This window comes from Vipera ursinii (genome assembly GCF_947247035.1).
Source record: "Vipera ursinii genome assembly, chromosome: 1".
In the NCBI taxonomy this organism is placed as follows: domain Eukaryota; kingdom Metazoa; phylum Chordata; class Lepidosauria; order Squamata; family Viperidae; genus Vipera; species Vipera ursinii.
The window spans coordinates 301,184,504-301,207,938 of NC_139512.1; the positions used below are offsets into that span (position 1 = coordinate 301,184,504).

Consider the following 23,435-nt stretch of genomic DNA (forward strand, 5'->3'; position numbering starts at 1 on the left):
AAGCCGAGGGCAAGAAGGGTAAAAGGGAGTCCGAAATGAATCGCGTCCATGCGCGGCGGCGCTTGAGCTTATTGCGCTTGCGCAGGCTCTCCTGGAGGGAGGCGGCCTAAAAGCCGCTTCAGCCTTTCGGAGCCGAACCCGATACTCCCGCGCAGTTGTTGACAAGAGGCGCGCGCTTGTGGAAAGAAACGAAAGGCGCTTGCGCGGAGAGGCCAAAAGCTGGCAGGAGGGTGGGGAGAAGGAGCGGCGGTCTCGCTTTCGTTGCCTTCTTCCTCCCTCTTCCCTCCTCGGCGGCGCTAGGGAAGGAGAAAGCAGGACGGGGGACCCCGTTGGGCTGGGCGTTTTCGGGGCTGCGCTTGGGAGGGCTGGAGCCGCGGCCGGGAGGGAGGGATCTGAGAAGGGAGTTCTTTGCTTTCCCCGACGCCGACGCCTCGGTGAAGCGCCTTCTGTGTTTCCGCCTGGGACGAGCCCATTGGTTACAAAATGGCGGACGGGGAGCTGAATGTGGACAGTCTTATCACCAGGCTGCTAGAAGGTGAGTGCGGGCGGGTCTGAGGTAACGCCGAAAGGTGGGCGGATCCGATTCGCTGACTGAAAAGACGAGGGGTCATTTTTGAAGCGCGGGGAGCGGAGTTCTTCCTCAAGGGTAGAAGAGAGACGGGAAGCCTGGCGAAGGGCGGTGGTGGTGGGGTGGGGGGTGCGCTGTTCTTGTAAGCGGACACATGTATTCTGCCTCCTGGGGAGGCGGCTGAGATGGTGGTCGGATGGCCTTGTTCCTCTTGTGAATGCGCTCCGATGGAAGCCTCGCTAAACCTTCTGCCACTTCAATGCTCGAACGCGGATGGAGCGTAGCCTTTCCTTACCTCGAGGGTCTTTATCGCCCACCCGCCGCCTCCCGAAGCCAGGCTGGGGGGTGCAGAACCCTCCCAAATGGGCAAGATTCCCCACCTCAACAAGTTTTCTGGGTAGCCCTTCGCGCTCTCCTCCAACCGCCACTACTACTGCCTCTCGCTTCTTCTATTACAACGACGAGTCAACTAGAAAAGCGTAATGTAGGTTAAAAAGTAGGAGCCGCTGTATTTTTTTTAAATCGCCGGCTTCTACCTCACCACACCCCGTTAGCTGCTGCCGACCTTAAGTTGTATATAGGCCGTGATAGAGGGGAGTTTCCCTTTAATATAATTTAGACTTTTATATACTAACGAATGGGTGGTATTATCTGGCATCCAGCACGTGAAATGGACCTCAATGCATGAAAGCTGAAGCTATAATAGGTGTTACAGTTCCATATATATATATATATATATATATATATATATATATATATATATATATACTACAACAATGCTATTACCACTCTGAGTACAGTATTGATAACGTTATTAATCAGACTTTCTCTGTTGGTAGTGTGTAGCCACCGCCTAAGAGTTTTTTTTAAACTATACTGAGAATTAACTTTTTCCTACTTTACAGCTACTGAGTATATTTATAACTAATATCTGCGGCTCTTTTTTACATGCTATTCATGCATTTTTCTAGTTATCTCTTCCTGGAATTTCCCTTATTAGTAATTCACCTAAAAATGCTGCTTTTTGCTTAAATGCTTTTACATTGGATAAAATATTTAAAGGACTGTACAATAACTGGTCAGTTGAATTTCAATCAAAACATAGTAATTTGTACAGTAAAAATATTTGTTTCAGTAGAAAAAACGTTTTACAATATTCACTTTATTGTATGATATATTAAAAACTTTAGTGCAATTTAAAGCATAGCATTTCTCTACTGTGGAACATTGGTGCATTTCTAATTAATCATTGTTTGCTCAGCTGGCAGTGATGACCACAGCCTGTCCAAAAAGGCTTCCATGCATGAGTCTGCTCTAATAGAAGCTTAGCAGCCTGCTTTGCAGATGCAATTTTCTATGTTCTGTGTGTGAACTATTTGATATTGAGGAGGAGCTAACTTTAGCACCACCTATATTTTGTTATTCTAAATAGTGTTGCTTAGAATCCAATTCAGCTGTTCTGGGGTTGCAGATAGGGATAAGATGCCATCTACTGAAGATAGGCATTACAGAGCACATGATTTAGACATGAGTAGGCTAAGGAAAGCAGAAAAACAGAAGCTATGCTAGCTTTCCACAGCTGTGAGAGAAAGAAGTGACCATATTATATACATGGACCAAACTGAAGCAAATTGAGGATTTTGGATTGATGCAACAAAATTTGTGTTTAGGATACTAGTCATATTTTTTAGATGAAAGGTAATGTTTCTATATTTAAAGTTGTGTACATTGTGAGTAGTTACTGCTAACTGAAGATACTTAACAGCAAGATATTTTACATAAAAGATTATTGTAAGCTTGGCTTTGATAAAGAATTTATTTTTAACTTTTTAGAACAGTGAATGCTTATTTTCTATATTTTACTATTCACATTTATGGCTGAATTTTATTGGAAGGTGCAGTTTGAGAAATTAGGAAACTTTTTCAAAGAACTAAGGAAAACCAATGGCACTCTGATTTGATATTTATTAATGGTACTGCATTAAGATAAATTATATCTGGGAAATGACTTCAATATTTTTTGTTTTACAGTTTTGATTGTCCTATTTTGGAAGAGCAGAAAAAGGCAATCAAAATGTATGAGAGACTGAAGCACCACTTGTCTGAGGGTAATTGAAGAATGTGGAGTGTTATAATTGAAAAAAAGCATGTAGGTAATAGGGAGGAGCATAATAAGCAAATCCAGAGGGAATTCTCTCATAATTTTAAGCTTGAAATACCATGGAATTGTTAAAGAAAAAATAGGGGAAAAACCTGCTTCGTAACATTATTGTTTGAAGTTCATAGTCACAATGCATGTCAATAATGACTAAATGGCCTTAAAAGAGTTAAATTCCTAGAAGGTAAGTTTTTTTAAACAGCTATTAACTATAATTGCTATACATAGTTTTTCTTTTCATAGGCAGTGTTCTTTGGCCATCATAACAAGACAAAGCTATTACTTGATTGTGGTGTTCCCAGACCCATTTAATTGATAACTGTAAAACACCACATGCTGATAGTAGGGCTATTTTTAAATATATGCCAGTTGCAACATATGCATTGTCCTGTAGCATTGTTTTTTTAATAGTTCTAGGTATAACTACAGCAATTGTGTTCAAGGAAAATAGAAAAAAATCCTTCTCCATTATGCTTTATAGGGTAAATAGCTCAGGTATATTACGGTATGTTGTTTTATCTGAGTCAGAATATTGTGGTGTTTAGATTTTGGTTAGTTTGGTTCTTGAGAGGGGAAAGAGAAAGAATGGTATCTCCCTTGAGTTGGCCTAGCTGGCTGTATATTTTACACAGAAAGCAAAATAACAATTTTGCTTTCAAGTTTAATATAAGTTGTTGGACTATCCTGGCATTTTAAAAAAAATTATTCTTTCTGCTTTCAGAAATTTGTTTCAAGGACTTGATATCAGCAAATAGTTAAGAACATTGGTTAGGGTTCAAATTATCCATAATTCTGACTTATAAAATAATTATGAGTTATAAATTGTGCCATAGTGACTACTGGAATTTGTCAGTTTATTGAAAGCATTATTGTCACTTTGTTAAGAACTAAAATCTGATTTCTAATAAGTTGTAAAGTTTGTACAACCTATTGCTACTTTAAGAGCTAAGTATCAACAAAGGCAGTTCAATGAAGTTTCTAGGAAGCAAGTTACTGCTCAACTCCAAATGCAACATAAATTCCTAAGTCTAGTTTAGTGTTCATTACATTCATTATTCCCACTATTAAGAGGAAATAAAACATTCCTTTTTGCAGCAAAGACATAATTTAGCTAAATGTTTTATATAAATCCAATAATTATCTGAAATATTCTAATACAAAGGTTTGTAAACTTAATCTGAAATCTGTTTTCATCAACATTTGCATGTTTTTCCTGATACATGTGATAAATTACCTTTGAAAATAAATTTGTATTAATAAAATTATTTATACTTTCAAGGATACACTTTATAACTCATGCCCTCTATAGCTTTTAGTATTGTAAATGTTTAAATGCTGTGTAAAAAACAAATCTGCTTTTATGCATAAACTTTGAAAATGGTAAAACAAGTGCTGGATTCTAATTTAGAAATATGGGCATTTTTGCTATGACTTCGTAATATAATTGATTCAGCATTTTTAAAAAAAATCCCATTTTGTATTAGGGGAAGAGTAGGTATTATAGGTAATCTCTTCCATGTGCTTTGGGCTTCGTCTTCCATTATCCTCATCTGGCATGGTTAGTGGGAAAGGAATATAAGAATGGTATTTACGAGCATCTGGAAGTTATTACATACAGTACTTTGTCTTAAGCTAGCATGCTTGTGAGCAAGGCAGCTGCTAGTTCAGATTTCCTCTCTGTAAATTCCCTTAATGGTACTTAACAAGTAAGTGTTTTCTTTGTCTTAACTTTTCTGAAATACTAGATTTGTAATAAAATAACTGATTCTTGTATAGGTGAACATATGTGCTACACTGAATCATTTTTAAAAAAGAAGCCAATTGGTGTTTTTTTTTAATCTGCAGAAGAATCAATGTTCTATTATCGTGTCTGACTATTCCTGCCCAATGTGTCTAACCCTGTTATGTAGGTACAAGGCTTTGGTATGCATTGTATTTCTTCTCAGAAGTGTGCTCTGAAAAGAAGATGTCTTTGTTGGTGGGGATCTTACACTTTAGCTTAGATATTGGAAGTATTCCAATGTACATAAAAGTACTAAGTAGTATGTATGTTTTTCACTTTTTAAAATCAATTTTGCTCAAGCTTAGGATTAATGTATCAGTTTATTTTATTTTTTTAAAAAAGTCCACCTATACAGGGCCAGCCTGAATAAAACAATTAACTGCATGAGCTCCATAAAATAACATAATTAGCATTTGGAAAACATAAGTAAAGGATCTGCAAACATCTAGAAACAAGCAAAGCTATTATTAGGAACCAACATGGGTTTGTGAAAAATAAATCTTGCTAGACAAACCTTATTGCATTCTTTGACAAAGTGACTGATTTAGTGGACCTATAAAATGCTGCAGATATAGTATATTTGGACTTCAGTAAGGCATTTGACAAAGTACTACTTGGTGAGTTTGAAAAATATGGGATATCACCGCCAGATGGATTTGTAACTGGTTGACCAGTTGCACTCAGCCTGTAGTCCTCAATGGAACTACATCTTCATGGAGGGAAGCATGCAATGAGTATCCTAAGGTTCTATCTTAGGCCCAGCACTCTTCAGATCTTCATAAATAATTTAATGAGGGAACTCATCAAATTTGTGGATGACACCAAGCTGAGGGGAAAAGGTTCAAGATCCAGAAGGAGCTTAACAGACTTGAACCCTGGGCCCCATCCATCAAAATGTAATCAGTGGTGAGAAAAAGTTTTACACTTAGGCAAGAAAAACCAAATGCATAGGTATAGAATTGGTTATACCTGGGTCAGCAGTAAAAAGGAGGTACCTATGTGTCCTAGTGAACAGCCATTTAAATATGAGCCAGCAGTGTGCTGCAGCTGCCAGAAAATGTAATGCTGTTCTAGGCTACAACCACAGAGGTATACCATGTTTTTCCTTGTATAGGACGCTGTTTTTTCCTGCAAACACCCTCTTCAAAAATCAGGTGTGTCTTATACACAGAAAAGTAATGGTGACCTCTGCGACCCAGGGCATGCCTGTGGGTTGCCATGCCGCCTGGTGCAGGTATCGAGCCCCTGTGTGGGCTTGCCACTAACGGGAGGGGGGAGGAGCAAGATCTTCTGCCGGCCAAACTTGCGGATTTGCTGGCTCAGCGCAGAGAGTGTCTTATACACACAGAAGTGCGTTTTATAGATGGAAAAATGTAGTATTATGATCACATGAAGTTTTAGTATTGCTTTATACTACTTTGGTAGGACCACACTTGAAGTACTGCATCCGGTTTTAGCCGCCATGTTACAAAAAGTGTTGAGACTCAAAGTACATGCAATAGCAACAAACATGATTGGGGGGGGGCTGGAGGTTAAAACATGTGAATGGAACTGGGTATATCTACTCTAACAAAATGACTACAGGTGACAAGATAGCAGTCTTCCCTACATCTAAGGAGATGTTGCAGAGAAGAGGGGACTCAAATCTATTCCCCAAAGGATCTGAGGGCAGGACAAGAAGTAAAGGATAGAAACCTATGAAAGAAGAGCCAGCCTAAAATTCAGGAAAAATTTCCTGACAGAGAGAACAATTAAATCTGTGTCCATAAGTTATGGGTGCACCATCACTGGAGGATTTTAATAGATTGGATAGTCATTTGTCCAGAATGGTATAGGGTCTCCTACTTGAGCAGCAGGGTAGACTAGAAGACCTCCAAGGTCCTAACTCTTATCCTGTATTCTGCACCTTATAAAAAAGTATTATCTCCTTACTAGCACTGATGATGTCACCTAGTTAGGGTAATGAAACCTGCAAGAAAGCTCAGAGCATCAAGGACCCCTCAAAGTATTATGTCCTTTGGCTGCTTCTGGAGTTTGAATTGAAAACCCATTGCTTAAAGGTGGCAAAGACAAATGATTAGCCCTTTTCCATGTAGACTTAAAGAATTATTCCATGGAAATTCAGGGCAGTTGGTTATATTTAAAATTAAGTTTTGATTTGAATTTTAAATGAAAATCTATATTGACTTGTTTTGTAAGTTTTCTGTGGTATTGTGAAGACATGCCTTTCTTGACCATTTAGTGCTTCATGCGTATGTTGGTCTTTTTTTGGTTGGGTTGCTTGTTAAACTGCCATTTGTTTCTCTATTCTGGAGAAAGTCATGATCTAAAGACAGTATTTCAATACTGAATATGACATAATTATTGTATATGTTGGTTTTGAATAAGCAGCTATTTTTAAGAAAGTTGAAAATCAGAATAGCATGGACAGAGAATGGAAGGGAATTACTATACTGGACAACAAGCATGTATATGGTGGAGTACAAACTGGATATGAGCTATGTTGACTGTGAAGCATGCTCCCAAAAAAGAGATAAGTAGTTGTTCCTTTGTCTTTAGTGTTGGTCCTATCACACCCAGAATATTGCTTACAGTTCTGGCTACTGTATTTTAGGAAGGCCCTTAATTCTGGCACGTTCAGAGGAGATCAAGATGATGGGGGGTTTAAGTAAAAACTTACAAAGAATAGTAGAAAGCATGGGATATTTTTAGCCTGCAGGAGATAAGAGAAACATGATAGAAGAACAGATGGATTTTGTGACTTTTCAGAATGCAGACGAGAAACACTAGCTTTGAATTGCAAAGAAAGAAAATTGTATTGAATGGCAGGAAAACAATTGTGATGAAAAACTATCGGAATAGGGTAGTGGTGGTATTCATTAGAGGTATTTAAAGGCTGGATGGCAGTTTATCAGGAATCCATAGTAATGAGTTCTTACACTGGGCATATATAAGGCAGGATTTAATGATTTCCAAAGTGTCTTTCAATTTATGATACTATAAAAATTTATTTGTGTGTGTGTGTTTCATTTTTTGTGGTCTTTCAGTCAAAATTAGTGGTAGATAACTTGCTGCTTTCCAGGTGTTTTGGACATTTATTAGCCTTAAATACAATGTAGAATTTTAAAAAGTTATGATCTAAAGAAGACTCAATTTTAATTCTTTAAATGTGTGCTTGAAATATTCTATTTAATCCTTTAAATAAAAGAATATACATTTTTGGTTGTCATATAAAATAGTGTTAACGCAGATACATTGTTGTAAAATTATTAGAAGCGAATGAACTGTAATTCATTATGGGTGTTTGGGGAGATGTTTGTCATGTCATCACCAAGCAAATTTTTAAAATCATATTACCGGTAAAACTTTTTAGAAATTGTCTTAAATGAACAGCAAAAATAATAGTAATAAATTTTATTTCTAAAGCTGAACTCATCTAAAGTTTTTTTTTTCTTAAAAAAAAATTAAGGATAATTTGATGCTGGTAGTTTTAAGAGAAAAATTATTTAAAAGGAACAGTTTCTATGAATTGTTTCTAAAATCTATTTTGCAGTTTTTTTATTCCTATTGTCAAATAGAATCCAGTTTGAGAAATTATACTTGAGTTTACCTTCAAGTCTGCTTTTATGGAAATCTTTTGTTGCCTTCCTGAAACTTAATATTTAAGCTTCTGATAAAAAAACGGTTAACTCCATATTATGCAGGAGCCTCATCTTGCTGTACTCCTCTGAGATGTTTAATTTTTTTCTTTACTCCCATTTCAGAATATCTTAATTTTGGACATATTTCAGGTTTTTATTTTAGGTCTAGTGAACAGAGTGTTGCTTATAAAGCAGATTTTTGGCTTATTTTCTCTTTTTTCTATAGCTAATAGCTCCTGTTCAAAGATTAGTCTTTGTGCTGTATGTAAAAGAAAAGAATTAAACTTGTATGTTAAATTGCGATTACGAATGGCAATAAAATACACCCTCAACAGTATAAGTATATAGAAAAAGGGCTAGATATAGTTTAGCAGCAAGAATTTTATTTTGAGTGTCCTATAGTAGTAGTACATTAAAAATGACAGCTTTTACTGAAGTAGTTTTTCTTAGGTAGATTGGAAAGGTGAGTTGGAGATAATAATGACAGTTCATAGAAATAAAACTCATATTTGAGTATAACTTTATTTCAACTTGTATAAATAAGATGATTTTTCTATTTTTCTATTGACTACTGCATTCTATTAAGACTGCATTCATGTAAAACTAACAAAATAAGTCCAATTAAGTTTTCTGATAACCCTATGATGCCATGGTAAATCTATTCACAAGGTTTCATTTTTGCCTACTGCATTTTAAGACCCTTAAAGCTTTGTTTATTTTTCTAACATTTCATATAAATAATATTTCTGTATGCTTCTCTTAATCCAATTGGATTCCAGAGTACCATAGAGATAATTTAAAGATTTTACTCCTGGAGGTTGAAGAATGGTATTGAAGCCTTTTTTTTTGCTTTTGCTTTTGTAATTAGATTTTAAACTCTAAAATAGGTCACTTATGTTTGAGGTATAACTTCCATTTACTTTCATGCTAAGATACAGTATAGGACTAGCAAGATATATTTGACAAGGATTGGAGAGAACCATGAAACTTATTTGTTAATTTTGGACCAGTTACTTTCTCCCAGCCTAGCCTATTTTACAGATTTGGAAATGAATAAAACATAAAATAAATAAGATCCTCAGGTATAGTGGACATTTCATCTGACGAATAACGAAGAGAAGGGTGAGGGGTGACATGATAGCAGTGTTCCAATATCTCAGGGGCTGCCACAAAGAAGAGGGAGTCAAGCTATTCTCCAAAGCACCTGAAGGCAGGACAAGAAGCAACAGATGGAAACTAATGAAAGAAAGAAGCAACCTAGAACTAAGGAAAAATGTTCTGACAGAACAATTAACCAGTGGAACAACCTGCCTCCAGAGGTGGTGAATGCTCCAACACTGGAAGTTTTTAAGAAGAGACTGGACAGCCATTTGCCTGAAATGGTATAGGGTTTCCTGCATGAGCAGGGGGTTGGACTAGATGACCTCCAAGGTCCGTTCCAACTTTTCTTCTTCTTCTTCTTCTTCTTCTTCTTCTTCTTCTTCTTCTTCTTCTTCTTCTTCTTCTTCTTCTTCTTCTTCTTCTTCTTCTTCTTATTATTATTATTATTATTATTATTATTATTATTATTATTATTATAAATGTCTGTTTTTCTCAGAAGTGTGAAGTTCTTTAATTCTGCTATCTCATTTAACTTAATAGGCAAAGTAGTTTTTAATGTATCTGTTGATGATTTATCAAGGTGAAATTTCTTATCTGACTGTGCAAGAACATGTCATTACTATTAGTAACTATGACCACTGGAAAATTTGGAGGTGGGGGAACCTCCCTATAAACCATGTACTTGGAAAAGAGAGTAGCTAGTGAAGGATAATGCTAGCTACACAGTGTCATATTTTCTTGAGGTATACTTTTTAACTTCAAAGTCATTGCATTACTAGCAATGAAACATATCTTTTGTTCATAGTTTCTTTTAAAAATGTATGTTCATAATTTTGGATTGGCATTATAAAATACACTATTTCCTCTCGGTTCTTTTTATTTTAAAGTTGGAAAGTCGAAGCCTGCTTAATTCATTATGTTTGATCTTTCACAAGCTAAAAAATAGAGGTTCTTTGATCATATAAAAGGTGTTTTCCTTTGCAATAAACAAAATTTAGTGACAATATTTTTTAATTAAACTTTTTAGTCTTAACCAGGTATCAGTCTCCTCTTGGAAACCTAAAATGGAAATAAGTACCCTCCCAGGATATAAGAATTAATAACTATACTTATTGTAGAAAAGCTAAAGACGTTATTATGAAAGAATTCCACTGACTATTTATAAATGCAAATCCTATTTCTAGTGAAATCAGTGTTCTTGTATCTGTTTCTTCTGTCCACACTGTAACAGTTTAGAAACCAGGATGGGGGGGGCAGAGGGGATGGCTGGCTCTTCTTTGTTCTCTGATTTGATAGTGGAGTAATCTGGTACAGGTAGTCCTCAATTTATGACCACAATTGAACCTAGAATTTATATTGTTAAGTGAGAAATTTGTTAAGTGAGTTTTGCCCCATTTTAGAACTTTTCTTGCTGTATTTGTTAAGTGTATTCCTGCAGTTGTTTAATTATTAACACGGTTGTTAAGTGAACCTGGCTTCCCCATTGACTTTGCTTGTCAGAAGGTTGCCAAATGATCACAGGACCCCCTAGGACACTGCAACAGTCATAAATGTGAGTTAGTTGTCAATCATCCAAATGTAAATCACATGACCCTGGGGATGCTGCAACGATCATAAGTGTGAAAAATGATCATAAGTCACTTTTTCGGTGCTTTTTTAACTTTGAATGGTCACTAAATGAACTGTTGTAAGTCAAGGACTACCTGTATTAGGCTGTTGCTTATGACATCTGAGAACTGAGTTTTAAAATACAAAATAAGTAAAAAGAACGGAAGCAAATAACTTTTAGTTTAGACTCCCGTGAGGCAATAGCCAGATTTGAAATTTTCTGATATATCTTGGATGCTCTCATAAATACCTGCTGTGAGACAGAGATTATAACAAAATGGGATTTTTTTCCCCCAAATTCAGGTTGTGAGATTTGAAATCAAGTACTTTTTCCCCATTTTTATTTGTGGGAGGCCTCATAATTTTATTGTGAAAATGACAGATGTCAAAAGCTTTTATTTTAAAAATTGAGCAGTCTTTTTGTCTATAGAAGTTTCTGCATATTGGCAACTCTTTGGATACAGTATTTGCACTTCCCCCATACACCATAATCAGGTTGAAGATAGTATCCCTGTTTGGAGCAGTACAGAAGAAGAATTAACTCAGTGACTGTAGTAGTTGCAGATCCAAGGAATCTTGATTAAGACAAAATTAAACTCCTACATAGGGGTGGTGTGGTTTCTGGACAATTTTTTAAAACCTCATTATTTCTACATCCATATGCCTGTGGAAAAAGGAGAGAACATAGCAGGCATAACTAACCTGTTAAGCAAGGGATAGTGATTTCTAGGAGTCCCCAGATGAAGAACCTCTGAATTAAAGAAAACTTGTAGCTATGAACTAAAAATGGCAGGTTGTGTTCTCCTTAAGCCGACAAAGCACTGAAGATGTTCAGTGCTTTTAAGAACTGCTGAAGCCATGGTTTTTGTTTTTTTTTTAACATACAGCCTGTTTTCAACAATTCCTAAAAACATTGTGAGCTTCAGTGCTTCATCAGCTTAAGGGAAGTGAATGTGATCCACCTTTTTTTAATAATGGGCAGTGTTTATAAGTACAAGTTCCAACTTAAATAACCAATTTGGGTTGAAAACAGGAAACAACTCATTCTTAATCCAGGAACTGCCTTTTTTCCTTGACATTTTAAGAGATTCAGAATTTTAATGTTTTAATATTTTGACTTGCAGTGAGAGGATGTCGCCCTGGAAAGATTGTGCAGATGACAGAAGCTGAAGTTCGGGGTTTGTGTATAAAATCACGAGAAATTTTTCTTAGCCAGCCCATTCTCTTGGAGCTAGAGGCACCACTGAAGATCTGTGGTATGTGCCAATTTATTTTACTTTTAAAAGAACTTTAAATTGGATGACAATTTCTCAAAGTTGATGATGGATTTAAGTTATATAAAGAATAAGCACAGCAAAAAAATTCAATCTGAAAGGATGATTGGCTAGTTTTTAAAACTTAAGTTTTAAAATTAAATGCAGTCATTGCAATGGAAATTAAAAGGTAAACTAAGAGCTAAAATGTATAGCATTCTGTGCAGATATTTTGCAACTATAAGTTTGAGATCTTCTAAATACCCTCTAAAGAAGCTGTTTGTCTTTTGATCTAAATCAGGGGTCCCCAACCCCCAGTCCCTGGACTGGCAGCAGGATGCAGGCAATACGCAAAACCATGTACCCTCCAGTCCGTGGAAAAAACTTTCTCCACAGCACCGGTCCCTGGTGTTCAAAAGGTTGGGGACTTCTGATCTAAATATGAAAAATGGCAGACTATTTTGAGACTTTGAAGGAATGGTAGAATGACACTAAGAGCTCTCACAATAACCTTCATTTTCCTAAAAGAATACATAGAGAAATCTGTTGCTTACATTCATCTTTTCGGAATGATTGTCATGTAGAGTGACATAGTACAAATAAAAATAGAAAGTAAAAAAATACTAAATTTTAAGTTGCATTTAAAATGTATTGGGTTTGCTGAGCTTGTATTTTTGTTGGTGTAATCAAATGCTAATGCCATAAAAAGACATTTACTATCTTGATTGTATCATGTAATATGTATGTATTTACTATGTTAAAAAATAGAGTTTAGAAAACAAAACTTGGAAAAAAGAGATCCCTTAAATCTACGTAATCAGATCTTTAAGTCTCCATTCCTTTTTTAAAAAAAACAATTATTTCTGATAAAAGTTAGGGAGGCCCCAGGACTTTCAATAAATCTTTTAAAAATTCTATTAAGGAATTTCTTAATAGAGTTAAAACATCCAGAGGATATGACCCCGGTGACCCCAATCATACCCTAATGGGGTCACCGGGGTCATATCCTCTGGATTCACAAGGAAGTTGGAAAAAGAGGACAAATTTTATAGCTCTCTTCCCTACTATCATGCCTTTTGGAATCTTTACCTCTGTTCTGGGATAATTAGCAAGTGGAAATCAATGTTTGTATTTGAAAGGAAGAGATTACAAGAAAGTAAGCAAACACAATGGGGAATAAACATTGAAAGGAATGCCTTGACACCTTGCTTGTGGCTTCTTAGGATACAAAAGGCAGCTTTGGGGTGAAATTGATTTGGACCTGAGTGCTAATCAAGGTTGCAGAGCTGAGCTACTTTCTGTTAGTACCTTTCAGGCAAGTGCAATCCGTCTGGCAAAGAAAAGTAGTTTAGAAAGCAAGAGCTTGTCCAAGCAATCTCTGTCTCCTGCCAGAGAGAAAATTCCTGGGAAGGGAAGAAAGGGGGAAGAAAATAAAATTTAAAAAACAGGTTAGACAGTTAGGCACAGGACAGCCACCTTGAATTATTTATAAAGTAATAAAGGATAAAAATCAAATAAGTAAATAATCACCAGGAGTCAACTTTGACTCAAAGGCACAAATAAAAAAGGGAGGATGAAGTTTATTTTATTTGCAAAATGAAGTTAGAATGCTAGTATAATGGTATCGTAATGGTTGCTGCTGAGGAAGGTTGAAGGGATTGATCCAATTTAGATGGAAATCCTACCGTGCTTAGCATTTATAACCATCTTCTGGCATCTCCTATTCTTTCATCTTATGGGAAACGAAATGAGAAGAATTTGCTTTCATTTCCAGGTAGCCACATCCAAACTAAATTATGATTAATTTTAAATGGGTTATTTTAACTATCCAGGATGTGAACCATAGTTTGAAGCTGATGTGCTTTGATACATCATAGTTCAACATACAGTATATTGTTCAAGTCCTGTTATAGTAGTAAATTGTAGTTGAGTAAAAAAGTACTTTCAAAGCATTCATACTACAAATGAAAATATTAGAACAGCTGTATACAAGAACATAAAATATCAAAGTTAGTATTTTGTTATGTAATTATTAACAATTATAACATGTCAAGTGCTAAGTGAAACCTGAAAATACCTTAGCAAAACGACATGTCCATAAATAGATTCTATTTATAATTTACATGTGTGATAATATCAGTTTTGATTACATAGATTTGATTATGTGCTGGTATTGCTAAAGGCAAATTGGCATATATCTTATTCACATGGTTGATGTTAACTGATTAGTAATTATAAAAAACTGAACGTTTAATACTCTTATGACGGCTTATGTAAAGTACTGGAATGAAAAGGAAGATGTTCTATTTTAATAATTTAGTAAACTTGTATAATGCCCAACTCTTAAGACCCTTGCGAGGCTCACAGCAATCAAATTATAATAAAACTAATAAGACATCAAATAATGATAAAAGATGGCAAATTCAGTGAAGCAAAGGGTCTCACTCTCCTCACAAAAGGCCTTGGTAAAAAGCCAGGTCTTTACACTGTCCTAAACAGCAACAAAATGGGGCCCATGCAGATCTTTTTTGGGGGGCAACCTCATTCCATATACAGTCTAATGCAGAGGTCCCCAACCTTTTGGGCACCAGGGACCAGTTACGTAGAGAGGTTTTTTCCGCGGACCGGAGGGAGCGTGGTTTTATGTACTGCCTGCATCTTGCGGATGGGGCTTTCCTTGTTTGCGTGGCCCAGTTGCTGGCATGCCGTGGCCCGGTACTGGTCCATGGACCATGAACAAAACAAATTAGAACTTATTTTCAAGATAAAAATTAGACAGAATCTTGAATCACCTTTAGAATTTATTATATTAATTATGGGAGAACCCGAAAAACAAGATGCTGCATGATTCTGTTTTTATTTCCAGTTGTTTAGATAATTGTAAACTGATACAAGCCACATGATCCTTATTATACAACTTTTCTTAATTATTTTAGGTGATATTCATGGCCAGTATACAGATTTACTTCGATTATTTGAATATGGAGGATTTCCACCAGAAGCTAACTATCTTTTTCTGGGAGATTATGTGGATAGAGGCAAACAATCCTTGGAAACTATCTGCTTGTTACTTGCATATAAAATAAAATATCCTGAGAATTTTTTTCTCTTGAGAGGAAATCATGAGTGTGCTAGTATAAATCGCATCTATGGATTCTATGATGAATGTAAGTAAACTTTCTATAAATGATTCTCCTTTATGAAATGATTGCAATATTTTGAAATGATACAACATTTATGGTTCTTCAAGTTTGTGACACATCCTCTTGCAACAGCATATTAGTAAAATAGTTGAGCAATTCATGTCATCTATAACTTTTTGAGTTGTTACGCTACAGTGTAAATATTCTTCCAATTTTATTAGGTAAACGACGATTTAATATCAAACTCTGGAAGACATTTACAGACTGCTTTAATTGCCTGCCTATTGCAGCAATAGTAGATGAGAAGATTTTCTGCTGCCACGGAGGTAAGAAAAAACCCATTTTTATATTGATGAGATTATTTCTTTGTTGAAAGTTAAATAAAAAAATACAGAAATGTTTGATTCCTTCTAAGATAAAATGTGAATTATATGATCACCCTATACCCTAGAATACCAACATTTTCCAAGAACCTGTCAAAAGAAAATGGAATAAGTCAGAAATTCATCTCCCTCAGGAGGGAACATAACGCTTGCAGAAAAACAGGGCACGGCAGTTTAACTCATTTTCTCAGTCCTGAAGAAAGGCAGAGGTTATAAATTTGAAGAACCAAATAGATTTGTTGAACTATAAGGTTTGCACTCTTAATTTTTGCTGTATCATTTACTATTTGTTCTTTTATTATCCTTCAAGCCACTTTGCAAATACTGTAGTTAGGACTCATGAGGCGAAAGGTATGCATGTTTGCTTTGTTTCAGAGGCCACCAAAGTGTATATGTCAGTTGAGACAAGCTAGAAATCCTAGGAGAGCATAATTTGGTGTGAATCTTTTAAACCTTTTTCAGAAACAACACTCATTGAGTTTGATTTGAATGTAGTTTGTTAATTTTTGTGCAAATTCTTCCTATATCATAGTATGTCCAATGAATATTTTATCTGCTAATTTCCTATTCTGATAAATTGTGTTGTTCTATAAATCTGTGTATTAGTTTGTTACTATGCTAGGTATTTTAAAAAGGGTTAGGATTTGCCTTTTGACAATTGGGAAGCAGTGTTTGTATCCAAAGCACTATTCAGGGTGATTTAGAAATAGTGTTGGTTTTTAAAAGTAGAAATTATAAAATCCATTACTGCATTTCCCTCCATAAGTATATTTGTAGGGATGCTAGATTCATGTAGTGTGATCACTTGTTCTGTATTGACTCTTGTTCTTAAATCACTTTGATTATAGGAAATTGCATGTTTTAAGGTGATCCATGCATTTTTCTGGATAACAAAATGTTTTATTTATTTGTATCATGCCTTTATTATTTTCACAAATAACTCAAGGCAGCAAACATATCCACCTTTCCCTTCCTATTTTCCTCACAACAACAACCCTATGACGTGAATTGGACAGAGAGAGCAGTTAGCCCCAGGTCACCCATCTGGCTTTTATTGTTAGGTAGAACTAGAACTCATTCTCCTGGTTTCTATCCTAGTAGCTTTGAGATTAATTTTTTTTTAGTTTTAGGATTGCAGACATTTTTCTAGGGAACGTATTATAACTCCGACTAAGAAGATTCATTTGAATTGTTTTATGGTGGAAACTGCCAAAAATCTAACTTAATTTAAAATCTTAGCTTTTCTGTGCTCAGCATTTTTCCCACCTTGAAAATAATCACTATGTGGGAATGATTTTATGTACAGTTATTAAAGTGTAGCATACATTTTCAGCATGGTGCAAGTACACAGGTCTTTTTCAAGACTTGTAAGACATACCAAAGTATCAGAAAACTTGAAACAAAATACAAATCTTATGTATGGTCTAACCCTGTGCTTGCTTACTATTTGTACTCAGTCCCTTGAATTGCTTGTTTTTCTATACTGTTTTAAAATGATGATGATGCAGCTGCATATTTATTTTTATTTATTTATTTAGATTTATATACCGCCCTTTCCCGAAGGACTCAGGGCGGTTTACAGGATATTTAAAAGAAAATCAATACAAAAGTTAAAACAAATTAAAAAAGATTAAATGAAACCCTGAGAGAAAATAAAAAACCTAGTTAAAATTAAAATTAAAAATTCTCAGCCTGGGCCAGAACCAAAACCATCAGAGGCAACCTTTTACTTACCTAGTGAAGCTTGAGTGGTAGCAATAACTCACGTTTTATCACAGCAATCCTTGCAGCAGTACAAGTCCTTTCTGATATCCAGAATGCCATCTGCAGCTTAACTCTGTTTACCTCAGGTTCACCTCACACAAATGACCCTACTGTTGTACTATGGCACAGAAAGAAAATTTAAGATAGCATTCCATACAGGCTGTGGTTGTTAAAAGTGCTTGCAAAAACACAGTTCTTAAAATGCCTGCTATTTGGTTTTGAGCATGGAATACTTATATGTCTGAGTTTAAAAATGTTGATTTTATATATGCTTATTAAAAAAAATAAATTCACTATGTTCCTACTCTTACACTGGACCATTGAACCCCAACCGTTCGCTATCAAGAGTTTGGTCTTATATTTATCTGTAAAGTATTGGAAATGGACCAGTTAAGAATTCTTTTCTTGTTATTCAGATATGTTAACATATCTTTTGTAACATTAGTTACAAAAGTGACTACAAAAATCCAATAAATAAGGCTGATTAGACTGTGTTAACTGAAAAGTGTAGGGAACAAATGCTGTTGATAATTTTTTACAGTAAACTTAAAATCTCTTGTTGCTAACAGGATTGTCACCAGATCTGCAGTCAATGGAACAGATCCGAAGAATTATGAGACCCACAGATGTTCCTGACACAGGTGATTTTTTTTAAGGATTAGGAATATGGTTCTGCAACTGCCATTTTAGTAACATATTCTCAAAGTACCTAATAGTCTGGTCCTGAAACTGTTAATATTTAGAAATTAATATACACCACCTAGAGTCTTGTGGGAGGGGGGACTAGAAAAAGTGTTATTAAAGTTAAAGCTTTGACTTCTGTAAAGTTAATTATAGAAAATGCAGTTTAGACATTTTCTGTATTATGTGTCTTGACAATGGGAATTTTGACACAGTGGATTTACTAGTCCCACTCTGTGTATTAAATTGCTTTTTAGATTTTAAAGAAGTTTGGGGTAGGCTATATACGAAATCTAGTCAAACATTATAGTTTATCAGTTTGGGCTCTCAGTTGTTTGTGTCTTAACTAGCTTCTTATTAAATTATATTACTTTTTAGAACATGAAACCAGTGGATTATAAACTAGTGCTTAGTTGATTGTAGCTTTGGGGAAAAAATTAAATATATATGTTTATGCTACATATATAAATAAATTTAAATACCATAACAAAAGCAATAATTAAAACTTGCCTGACACATAGAATATTGACAAAATTTCCACCTGTCAATTACAAAGGCAATGCTGCTTGGATCCACACTTACATGCCTTTGTAGGTTCTTGGGAAGAAATCAATGCAAAATGAAAGCTGACATTAAAGAATTGGCAGATGTGACTTCATATTGTTGCATATGTAATGTTTATAAGTCTTAATGAATGTAAACTTTTTTTTCTTTTTAAGGCTTGCTGTGTGATCTGTTGTGGTCTGATCCTGACAAGGATGTGCAAGGCTGGGGCGAAAATGACCGTGGAGTTTCCTTTACTTTTGGAGCTGATGTGGTCAGCAAATTCTTGAACAGACATGATTTGGATTTGATTTGTCGAGCTCATCAGGTATGAAAACATTACTGGTAAAAATTAGATTTTATTGTTTATTCTCAGAATTATGTTTTGGCAATTTTTAATTTTTTTTATGCATTCAGTGTATTTGGGCTTGTGGATGAGCCAGTGTAAATTGGATTATGGATGACTATCACTTCCGTTAATTAATACAAATACCCTGTTACACCCAAATTGTTCCTGTGGAATTACTGGACAGGACCATATTATTGTCATACTATATATGCTCTTGTATTCCATCATTTTAAAATGTACTATTAAAATGTTGTAGAGCTTTTGTATAGGCAGTCTTGCTTACTAATATTCTCAAATATGTATATATTCATTTTCTTTTGTTCTTTTCATTGTTTTGCTATGTAATTTTAAAATTAAAAATCCTGAATTTTTAAATATGTTTTCAGCTATTTTTAGGCAAAATATTTACTCCTTAACATGCAATCTAAAATTATTGATATATTTACAATTATATTGATCGTGGCTTTCTGTTCTCCACATTGACAGGTGGTTGAAGATGGCTATGAATTCTTTGCTAAACGACAGCTGGTTACTCTATTTTCTGCTCCTAATTACTGTGGAGAATTTGACAATGCTGGTGGCATGATGAGTGTGGATGAAACTTTAATGTGTTCTTTTCAGGTAGGTGTTTTTGTCTCAAGATAATTAGCCATAAGTTTACAAGCATTAGTATAGAAAAATATTAATTGGAATCACTTAAGATAATAATTGAATATTTAAGATTAGGCTAAGCTCTCTGTTGGAAAGTACAATTATGTCTATTATATCAAAAACCAAATTAAAAGTCTGCCTGAAGGTGTGAATCCAAGCTTGAGCTCTATCAATGGAATCTTTTGGTAATGTAGGTAAAATAGTTCAAAGCAGAAGAGGGATTTGGTATTACGTACAGAGATTGTCATTTACAAAACTCTGAGCTCCCATCTCTCTGATATCAGCAATCAATAAATGCACTGTTTTTTTTATTTCAGTTTGGCAATAACATGGGGAGCTATAGAAATTGAATGAATGAATGGGTATTTGTAAACCCCACCAGTCATGGTGTATTGGAGCATTGATCAAATCAGCTTGATTTGTTCCGAGCTCCAGATAAATCCCAAATGCTGGATGTTTTTTTCTGCAGTCAAAAACCTAGCACCCAGAAATAATTTGTTCTGTTTTGTTTAGCAAATTGGAAATATTCTTAAATAATAGTTTGTGGGTAATCACAACTTCAAAATCCTTTTAAGCAAAACTGAATTCTTGTTTGGTATTTCCTTAATTGTATATCTAGTGGACAAGGAAATAAGAACATGTAATAAATTTTGTAATATCTCAGACCTCTTTCTGTAATATATCAGCCCAGCTCCTTGTTTCTCTGAAATGTTCTTCACTGAATCAGTCTACATTAACAACCATTCATTCAGTGACTATTTAAAATTACAATGGTGCTGAATGAATAATGCTTACTTCTGGCCTTGGAAGTTTTTTATTTATCAAATTTAGACACTGCACAACTCAATATCAAAATGACTCAGCAGTTTACTGATTTTAAGAACAAAGTTAGGCTGTTGCAGCACTCCCTTGGTCACATGATCATGGTTTTTATTATCACAAAGTACATTTCAACTTCCTCCTGCCCCACTTATCTCTTCCCATCCCTATTTTGACTACCCTGTGTTCTCTTGCTACCCCCACTGCAGCCAGCCCTGGCCCACATGTTGCACCCTCTGCCTCCAAGCAGCAGCTGTCCCTGATCTAGCTGCACACCTGCCAGGCTGCAGCAGTCCCATGCTTGTCTGCTGACCTGCTTGCAAGTGCCCAGGACTTGCAACTTCCTGCCAGTTTTCCTATTGGATTATTGAAAACAAGCAGGAATTCATGTAGAGGTCCTTGCTTAATGACAACAATGGGATTATTGTCGCTAAGCAGCGTGATTATGTAAGATCACGCTTTATGACCTTAGCACTGAAAATTCTGTTCCCACTTATTGAGTTATCCAAGAACTACCTGTAGTATTTTGAAGGGATTGGTTATATGTGTTCCTGAGCACCTCTGTCTGCAAAATGATTTCTGCAAAGTAGAATAATAGTCGCAGGTCAGATCTGGTAGTCATAATTTAGCAAGGCATACATGCGGCTGTTCAAGATAAGAAAACACAGTCCAAGATTATATAATCCCAATTAATGGCATATAGATTCAAAATAATGGACTTATATGTAGATTATTTTTCCTCCTTTTTGCTATGGAGTTGTGATTTGGGCAAGTTATTTGCTTTCTGATCTTTCCAGTTTCCCTAAGTGAAGGTTGGCAGCCATTTTATAGTGACATAAAATGCTTTTTTGACATGCAAAATATTTTCCTGCTCAAAAAGACTGAACTCTTTTCTCTTAAGATTCTGAAACCTTCTGAAAAGAAAGCAAAGTACCAGTACGGTGGACTGAACTCTGGACGTCCAGTCACTCCACCTCGCACAGCTAATCCACCGAAGAAGAGGTGAAGAAAGGAATACAGTAGAAAATAATCCAATCTGTAAAGGACAAAACTCCATATATACAGTATATATAATAAGTGTGCACTGTAAAACCATCCAGCCATTTGACAACCTTTATGATGTCACATCTTTAACTTAAAGAGACGGGTAAAGGATCCTTAATATTTTCTAGTTGACAGATGTGCAACACTGTATTGTAATAAGTATACACCAAATTCTAGTAATCAACATAAAGTAAATCAGATCTAAACAAATTATTTTGGTTGCATACATGTCAGTTTTAAAGTTGACCAACATCCCAGTTTAAGCTTAATGTAATAGTTAAATCAGATGAGAGCATGATGTTTCATTTGTGTAATGTGGTCTTACTGTTGCTTGATTGCTTTTATTTCTATTTTGTAGCTAGAATGATGGCAAGGTATCTTAGTAATGTTCCCTGGCTAAAAATGAACTGTGGAAGGGATTTGAAGAGCCAGCTGTTGCTGTTCTTTCTCTTCCAGTAATCTTGCTGACTAAGTATTTGCCCCTCTAATAGGAGTCTGGTGATTAAAGACAAACCAGCTATTCCCTACAGTAATTTTTCTTTTCCAAAGAGACTAGAAATCAGTGTTTTTCACAAAACAAAACTTGTTACTTTTTATCTTAGTCTGCCACTTTGTGCACTGCACCATTTTAAACTAGCATTATACTCTCAACAGCACTTCATTCAACTAAAATAGGTCAAAAATTGTATTATTTGTTGGTCATGGAATATCTTGCATTAGATTTTATTAGCATGAAACATTTTTCAGCATGCTTAGCTTCCTGATAATGCCATACTTGCATTAAAGTGCATTCTGCATTTCTCAGAAGACATGAAGATCCTTCTCTGACAGGCTTGGAAGTGCTATTTCTCTTCCCTTTTGCTCCCTGCCCACACTCCAGGAGGGTTTATTTAAATGTGTATTGACAAATAAGCAGTAAGGTAACTAAGGCTAATGGTGGTCAAACTGTCTAATATATTGTAAGGCTTATTTCACAAAGAATGATATCTTCTGGATTTTCATGATCAAAATTCATATTCATGTAGAGATTTCTGCTTCGTAGTGTACATATAGTAGCAATAATTTCTATACATGATCAAGAGTTGATGATGCAGTATTTCTTTTCCTGCTTTCCTTTTTTAAGGATTCATATTGATAAGTGTAAGGTCATGTGTAAAGTTTGTAAGAGAATAAAAATTGAAAGGCAAGGATTTTGTTGAATAGGATTATTAACTTTTATTGGACACTTGTCAAACTTGTAAGATTTAAGAGGTAAGGTTACAGTTTGTACCATTCTGTGTGCAACAATAAATGTAAAACTTTAATTTTGCCTTTGCAAATGTTATACTGACAATTTGAAACTTGCATTTTATAAATAGCACGTATTATGCAAGTGATTTCTGCTAAGTGAAGATCTTTAAATTTAAGCCTCTTTTCTAATTCCATTTTGTTTTAAACACATTAAATGTAGTTTTTTTCATTTAGTAAAGTTGTTTAATTCATTTGAAGTCTGACTGTTTATTCCAATCCTTTTTTAAATTCATTAGCTCTTGATAGCATTCATTAATTGCTATGTGGGTAAAAGGTTGATACTAATGCTAATATAAATATTCAAAAAGGGTATTTAAAAAGGTTAATTTTCTTGTTTTAAAATCACAGAACTCAGTAATAAGAATGGTGCAGTGCCAAGTAGCTGAACGAATGTCACTTCTAAAACAACTATTTTTCAAGTCATTAGCTGTATGAGAAATTCATGCCAATAACCACATGAGGAATTGAAAAAGTGGAAGCAAATACATAGCTGTTGGTAAAACAAATTAATTTTTACAGGTGCACCCTTATTTAAGTGTTTTTGATCAATAATTTCTACAGCTAAGTTTAACATTCTTTTGAAAAATACTGTTACATCATTGCCTATTTAAGCATGTAAAACCTTATAGAAAGACAGTAACTTCTTATTTATCGGT

General features: G+C 35.2%; 1 protein-coding gene across 2 annotated transcripts; it reads left to right on the top strand.

Annotated features, from left to right (window-relative positions):
• Nucleotides 1–123: 123 nt before the first annotated feature.
• On the top strand, nucleotides 124–22,970 carry PPP1CB (protein phosphatase 1 catalytic subunit beta). Of its 2 annotated transcripts, none has more exons than XM_083362369.1 (8): nucleotides 124–535; nucleotides 11,984–12,115; nucleotides 15,049–15,279; nucleotides 15,477–15,581; nucleotides 17,972–18,043; nucleotides 18,803–18,954; nucleotides 19,462–19,596; nucleotides 21,347–22,970. In XM_083362369.1, exons 1-8 carry the CDS (start codon nucleotides 484–486, stop codon nucleotides 21,449–21,451), a joined length of 984 nt encoding a protein of 327 aa, XP_083218495.1. In that variant the 5' UTR covers nucleotides 124–483; the 3' UTR covers nucleotides 21,452–22,970. The 2 variants fall into 2 exon arrangements, with proteins under 2 accessions (XP_083218495.1, XP_083218496.1); XM_083362370.1 differs by lacking the exon at nucleotides 124–535 and adding an exon at nucleotides 2,033–2,266.
• The last annotated feature ends 465 nt before the right edge of the window (nucleotides 22,971–23,435 follow it).